This window comes from Eleutherodactylus coqui, chromosome 2 (genome assembly GCF_035609145.1).
Source record: "Eleutherodactylus coqui strain aEleCoq1 chromosome 2, aEleCoq1.hap1, whole genome shotgun sequence".
NCBI lineage: Eukaryota > Metazoa > Chordata > Amphibia > Anura > Eleutherodactylidae > Eleutherodactylus > Eleutherodactylus coqui.
The window spans coordinates 300,192,841-300,200,170 of NC_089838.1; the positions used below are offsets into that span (position 1 = coordinate 300,192,841).

At 47.4% G+C, this 7,330-nt stretch overlaps 1 protein-coding gene across 1 annotated transcript; it reads left to right on the forward strand.

Moving 5' to 3' along the window:
• The first annotated feature begins 1,452 nt into the window (after nucleotides 1-1,452).
• On the forward strand, nucleotides 1,453-6,124 carry LOC136612798 (protein PBDC1-like). Its single transcript, XM_066593482.1, has 6 exons — nucleotides 1,453-1,574; nucleotides 2,549-2,614; nucleotides 3,367-3,426; nucleotides 3,675-3,815; nucleotides 3,912-4,023; nucleotides 5,733-6,124. Exons 1-6 carry the CDS (start codon nucleotides 1,482-1,484, stop codon nucleotides 5,834-5,836), a joined length of 576 nt encoding a protein of 191 aa, XP_066449579.1. The 5' UTR covers nucleotides 1,453-1,481; the 3' UTR covers nucleotides 5,837-6,124.
• The last annotated feature ends 1,206 nt before the right edge of the window (nucleotides 6,125-7,330 follow it).

Here is a 7,330-nt window from a genome sequence, read left to right on the forward strand (position 1 = left end):
CGTGCCGCGCGCATTTGTCATGCACTCCTTTTTTTTTCAACTCCTGCTCTCCCGCGCCAGAGAGCAGGAATTCAGCTGCGGGTGTGCCGCGGATCCAGACGGCTTCCATAGGCTTCCATTGAAGCCGCGGGAGCCGTCCCCGCGGGAGACCCGCACTAAAATGGAGCATGCTGCGGGTGTTTTCCGCGCCTCAGGGGAAAATGACATCCGCAGGTGTGTCCAATGCATCCCTATTGGGCGCGGATCACGCATGCGGGTGATCCGCTGCGGATCTGTCCCCGTGGACATGAGTCCTTAGGCCTCTCTCACACAGGCGCTTTTTACAGTGATTACCGCAGCGTTTTGAACACCACGTTAATCGCGGTATAATGCTCCCATCGAAATCAATGGGGCCTCGCAGATATGCGCTTGACCGTGGCGCTGGACGGCACTTTGCAGCGCTGCGATGTTTGAGCTGAGTCTGTTCTATATATGGCCGTTTAGCGCACCTCATCGCCCACCACAATGAGCCGGGTAATCCGAGTATTGCGCACGTGTCGGCGCTTATTACTGTACATTTTGCGCGAGCAGCAGGGACAGTTCACACTGCGCACGATACTCTGTTTTCGTATAATTAATTGGCTATCAAAGCCTAATGAGGTGCGTCCGTCTTCTTTTCCTGTTTTGCGCAGTGTCACACCCTTCCTCTTGCGTAATTTCGCCCTTGCTATAGACTTCTATGGTATTTTCACTGCGCAAAATGCGGGAAAATAGAGAAGGTCCTATTTTTTTGCGTAAGCAAAACCTGCGCGTCCACAAAGCGCTTCTGAGAACGAACCCATCGCAATCAATGGCTCTGTTCTTTGTGTTTTGCGCAGGCAAATTTAGCATTTGCAAAAACGTGCGCAAACACGCCGTCTGAAGGAGCCCTTAAAGGACCCTCATCTGAAGGCGACCTGACCCGCATTTTGGGGCTGTTCTGCAGGGGCGGATGGTTACATGTGATCTGTCCGATGCTATTTAGTGTCTTTTACATTTTCTTACAATTTTTTTTGTTTAGTTTCCTTTTTTATTCGATACACTAAAACCCTTTCCTGCTTTATACTTTGGGTCTTCACAACCATTCGACTGTTTGACACCCTAACCATTATTATGACTGCTTCGACTGTGGTGCTTGTGAAATGCTTTGTTCCCTGCTCTCAAACTGACAGACGGCCATCTGTGTTTTATCCTCTCCTCACAAACTTCAGTGAGCGTCGAGTATAACGCAGTTAGTATTTACAGCACGAAAACGGCGGGAAACAACACTGCTCGTCACGTGACTCGCTCGGTCTCGCATCATTCAGGCCTCTGTATAAAAACTGCCCGGTTCCTATAGCAACCGCCCAATCGCTGCAACGTTATTGGTTGGGGTGCTCGGCCGGCCAGCCAAACAGCGTTCAGCTTCTGCGCATGCGCACACCTCGTGGAATACTACAAATGGCGGAACGGGCTTCATAGCGATGAAAGGAGAAGTGTTTCCGGTTATAGAGAGTAAAAAGGTGGAGGTTGTTAGTATGGCGGCTCCGGGAGACTTAGGTGACTTGGGCTCACTGGTGAGGATTTATAACTTGTTAGTGTAATGCATTGGCACAGGCTGACAGCTGTAGAGGTGACAGTGTAGTGCGGTTATTATGGACAGGGGGCGCTGTTCTGTACTCCCCACCTATAAGGGAGCTGTCAGAAGCACGTGGTCCATCCCTACTGCCGGGTGTAGTGTGACTCGGGGGCACAGGTGGTGGGTTAGCTGGGATTGGGGGACTTGTGCCCCATCGCATTGGAAGTGATCCCGATAGTAATGAGTTGGGGTGGTTTATTCTGTGCTGTCTTTTGCGCATATATTGATGTATAATAAAGTCTAGCAATGTCTGCTGTACGGGTCACAGCGCAGAGTACAAGCCGCATTCAACCATTCAATGGCGTGGCATAGCTTAGTGGTCTTTTTTGTGTGGGGGGGTGACTTTCATCTTTTTTTTTTATTTTATTTTTTTTACAAGTCATAACTTTTTAAATTCCCCTTTGCCGTATGACAGCTTGTTCCTTGTGGGCACGGATTGTATTTTGCTAGTGGACATGAGGCCTTAAACTTCCCATACGTGTATATTCTTGACTCCGTTTCTTGCAAACCCCTTCCCTTCTGTGATGAAGATGTACATCATGGGGTGGGAAGGAATTGAGAAAAAGAGAACTTTTTGACATGTCTGTTTTTTTTTCACTCTGAGACCCCCCCCCCCCCCCCCACTATAACCGGGGGTATGGGGGTGCATCGCTAATGGGCTGGCATTGGTGTAATAACAAAGAAGCCCTAGTAGGGGCACGGCGGGTGCTGCAGCCCACCTCCATATAGTTTGGAGCTTGTAGAGTTGGTGTAGGCTGTGGCACAATGTAACCCCATCTCCAAGCCGGTACACCCGCATAGTAGGAACCCCAGTAATACTGACATTTGCCCAATATAACTAATATATGATACTTATTCCAAAGCTAGTAGGCGCTGTAAAATAATAAACCGTTTTCCCCCTTCGTCTTCCAGGGCGCAGCAGAAGCGCTGTCTGTGGCGGAGGCCTTGTCCCTTCCTGCAGAATCCTATGGCAATGACGTAAGTGAGTGATGGACACAGTAATCTCCTTGTATATGAGACGGATCTACTTGCGGGTAACAACCAGGTTGTGGCGACACTCTTCTAATTTCAAGGACATTCCATTTTATCAAATCTATGAAGGTTTCTTAGAAGTGCTGCTCTTCAATGAATGCGGCTCAGTGGTTAGCACGGTTGCCTTGCCCTCCTGGGTTTCCAGGTTCAAATCTGACCATGGACAACATCTGCATGGACTGTGAAAAATGTCATACAGATGTTTGCCTCGGTCAGTTTTGAACCTAGAACTCCAGCACTGCAAAGCAAGAGTGCTAACCACTGAGCCATCATGCTTCTGTTGCCTTGCAGTGCAGTGCTTGGGTTTTAGGTTCAAATTTAATCACGGGCAACATGTATGACGTTTGTAAGCTTTCTTGTGGTTTTTCTTGTTCTCCTTCTACCCCCAGAGAAGGAAGAATAAGCATGGTGGCTCAGTGGTTAGCACTGTTACCTTGCAGTGCTGATGTTCTAAGTTCAAATTTGAGGGCAACATCTTTTATGCAGCTTTTCAAAGTCCATTTAGATGTTCTTCTTGGTGAGGGTTCAACCTAGGACCCCAGTGCTGTAAGCTGGCAGTGCTAACCACTGAGCCACATTCATTGAAGAGCAGTCACCACAATGTCCTAAGGGAAGGCTTGCACTTCTAGCCACGTGGTAGAACAAGTAACATGGAATAAGATGGGGCTTTATAAGTAATAACTGTCTTTATTTTGCAGCCCAACGTGGAGATGATGTGGGCCATGAAGGCGTATCAGCATGCAGAAGTGTACTTCAATGTAAGTCGGCACAGTGGGTATAGATCTTGTGGTGCCTACATGAAGTTGTGGCTTCATGTCGCATTTCTTGCAATGTGGTTTCAAGCCACTGGTGCGATTATCACAGCTGTTTAGTCGCGGACTCACTTGGGCATTCGTGGGAACCGATCCCTTCAGGGAAAGTTTTCCTATTTGTGGCCACCCGGATGCCAAGGAAGCACTAGCCAAAATCCCAGCTGAGTGAAGGCTTCATATATTTTCTCCACCAGCTCATATCCTCCGTTGACCCTCACCGCCTGAAACTGACCCAGTTAGATGATGGCATCTACACTGCTTTCCGAACAGAATTCCCAGACCTTCGTATTGATGTAATCGACCCTGAAGATCTGAAGTCTCCAGCAGCCAAAGAGGTAAGTGAGGACCTTTTTATGAACCTTTGCTTCTTCCCTAATTATCTCTGCTGGACCCTGTCTGTATATCTTTAACCCCCCTCCTCCCACACACAGAAATGGCGGCCTTTCTGCATGCAGTTTGAGAAGCAGGTGGAAGACTTTAACTACGGGACCTTGTTGAGACTGGACAGCAGCAAGGAGTACTCCGAGGAGAATACCATCTTCTGTAAGTGTGAACAGTAGGTGGAGCGACCCCCAAATGGTACCTGAAGATTAGAGGGGGTTTAGGAAACCCCTCAAGTAAGATCTCAAAATCAAGTACAACCTGAGGTGTTGCCAACCAGGTCGGATGCCTCACACCGATGGGTGGGATACATTGCAAGATGACCGTGAAGAGGGCTCTGGTGCATGGCCCAACCTTCTGATAAAGATTAATGTCTCATTACTGAAATAGGATGCCAGCAGAAAAACACCTTTTGAGGCGAAGAGCCTCTTCATCAGTAAAGCTGGGGTATAAGGTGGGGACGACCACAAAGGACGTGTAAAAGCAAGGTGGAGAGACCGAATTGGGTGAGATCACAATCGTCATACCGCGGCAGCGAGAGACCTAGAAACTATGCCTATATACACAGTCTATGGCCGAGCATGCATGTCACCACCGGGTCATGTCCCCATAAGGAAACTGTACCAGGGCTGTAGATCAATCTCAGAGCTTGAGGAACGTACCCAGCCAAGGGATGTGCAGCCCCTGTGTACACGAATTGTCCATCCCCACAAGTAAGTGGAGAAGATCTCCCAGTCAGATTTACATACTCAATGGGAGATATAGATTTCCGCTGACTATGCATAAAGACTGCATGTACATTGACTCGTTTACCACGCATATATCGGGACACAAGTGTCATAAAGCCATGACCTATATGGGTACATGACCCCAAAATTAATATACAGACACATCAGCCATGATCATATGGCTATATAAATAGGTGGTCAACATAGAGATGTGAGTGTGCTCTCTATCCTCACAGTCCTCTTCTGGGAGGGTAGAGAGAATGGATGATAACCTGTGAAGGACAATAGGCATTGTGTACCCTACCTGTCTCAGAGCAGGGGTCACCTTGATGCTGATGGTTTGGCAGTAACCATCCTCTGCCAGCATCACTCCATTCAGACTCCTGCTCCACAAAGGAGGTGCAGTGAGGAGAGCAGGCTATGGGACCCCTTTTTCTTGAGATATTTGGTGGAGTCTCAATGCTGAAGTCCCCATTTAGACCTCTCGCCTATCTTGCAGGTAACTATTCAGTCCTCAGCATTTTTACATGGGGTGACTGCAAGTATAAAGCAGCGGTCATGTGAGAATGAACCATCGATAGCCCTCCGCTACACTAGCCAATATGAGACTGTGGTAATCCACAGATCGCACAAGGCCCCATTATAGGCCTGGGGGGCGATACTTATGGGTGTGTTTCCCTCCACCCCACATGTGGGAAAAAACTCCTGCCATGCCCTATTACTGTCTGTTACAGGAATGAGAAATGGGACAAGTCAGCGGGCCGTGTCCATGCATATAGGACAATACATGGACCGGTGTCCGACGTGAGTTGCCCCAGAGTCCCTTGGGTGCCACTCGCACTTACTTTCGGTTAGTGTGCCTCTAGCCATAAGACTATTTTTCACGCTGGACGATTAAAACGTTTTGCCCGGGATTCTTTCCCTGCAGTGATGTAAGGCTGTGGTGCAATATGGGGGTGGGATACACGGCCCCATATCGCACTCACCCGTGTGAAGTTGGTCTTAATGAGTAGTAGTGGCCACATCTAGACTAGTAGTGGCCACATCTAGACTGTACATGGCCGTTACATTCCTACATAACGCTACAATGTCCCAAACCTACTAGCCGGCCTGAAACTTTTCTCTCACTTTTTTGCCTTCCAGCTACCAGAATCCAGTTTTTTGCTATAGAAATTTCACGGAACCGAGAAGGATGTAACGATGTCGTCTACAACCGCAGACTAACAGAAGCTGCACCAGGGCAGTAGCTGACCGTCATCGGGTAGATGCTGGGGTCGCTACATCAAGTATTGGACACTACTGGAGTCGGGGCTATCAGATGATAAGGACCTTCCCTTGTGCCCGCTGCCGCAGTATCAGCTACCAAATAACTTTATTCTCTGCAGTTTCCACTATACATTCATTAAAATACCCCAAATTCATTGTTGCCGCCGCCGACGTTAACACTGCTTCAGACTTAACAAAGTGCCGTCGCTCAGTGTCTGGACTCCTGGGTTACCTTGTTTTGTAATTTTAATAAATGGCCTGTAAATTGACAGATTTCCCATCGAGTTGCTTCCTTTTCTAGTTGCTGGGCTGAGGGCAAGTGGTCCTATAACCCCCCACTACAGCAAACCTACATTTTTCATCTCACACATGCATCCCTAAACACATAGCAGCCCTGCTAGAAATTAGAGGTTGTCACATCTCCGCCTGCAGAGGGCGTGAAGAAGGACGGTTCCATTTGAGTGTTCCAGGATAGTTGCAGAATGTGGACGGTTCACTTTAGTTTTCAGCCATATTCTCCCCCAGCTATGGCTAGAAGTAAATTATGGGTCATATAAGAGTCTGCTTTTAAAGGGGTTTTCCAAGTAATTTCTTTTTATATAGTTTGGGGTACGAGGGACCAAATCTATATAAAAGCCAGCTATTCACTGTGGCATCTGATGGTTGATGTCACCCGGTGAGAAGATCCAGTGATGTCCCATCTAACATAGAAGCCCCAAAGCAGGTTTACAGGAAGCCACTGATGTCCCTGTTTGTGGCCTCCTATTGGCTGCAGTGGTTAAACAAACCATGTGACTGATGCCATCAAAGTAAATAAACTAGTAGTGGTGGGGAAGCAATGCAAGTAGTTTTTTTTTTTTTTTTTTTTTCCCCCCTCCCTTAAATTTTCCTTACCCCCCCCAACATTGGTGGAAGCAATCAGAAAATCCCTTTAATGCCAATATGACAATAGAACCTAATGGGTCGATCTCAAAAATACTACATGCAATATGGGGTTGTTTAGGCAACATTATTTTTGACAGATTTCCTAAATGTGCCTTTTTTTCTTAGTTTTTACCATTTTAAATTTGAGAGGTGAGAACGACATCCCAAAACTACCCTGCATGTCTTGTTTTTTTCCCCTCTTTAGATCTGATTATATTGTCTTGTCATTTTTGTGTATAGCATGCTGTACTATCCTCTAGCCTGTAGAGGGCACTGGTCAGCATGCCATACCTGGCTTATACAACAATTACTAGCTCATCTGTTGTATATCTCCTCGTTCCTCTCCCCCCTGGCCTCTGACATAAGATAAAGGGTACTGATGTCTATAAAAGGATGTTCTCCCCTACAGCACACAGTATTGAAGTTGTAGGCAAAGAACAGTAACCCACCAACCCGCTGTAATATTGGAGATGGGCCCAGGCAGTGGCAAGACTTGTGACTACCGCCATGACTACTCTGGACAAGGCTTTACACAACGCAAATCACCAGAA

Excerpts from the sequence above, each read along its gene's own strand:
- LOC136612798 (XM_066593482.1), top strand. The coding sequence starts at position 1,482 with ATGAAAGGAGAAGTGTTTCCGGTTATAGAGAGTAAAAAGGTGGAGGTT. Across the intron at positions 2,615-3,366 it reads CAGAATCCTATGGCAATGAC|CCCAACGTGGAGATGATGTG; the intron begins GTAAGTGAGTGA and ends TTTATTTTGCAG. Across the intron at positions 3,427-3,674 it reads ATGCAGAAGTGTACTTCAAT|CTCATATCCTCCGTTGACCC; the intron begins GTAAGTCGGCAC and ends TTTCTCCACCAG.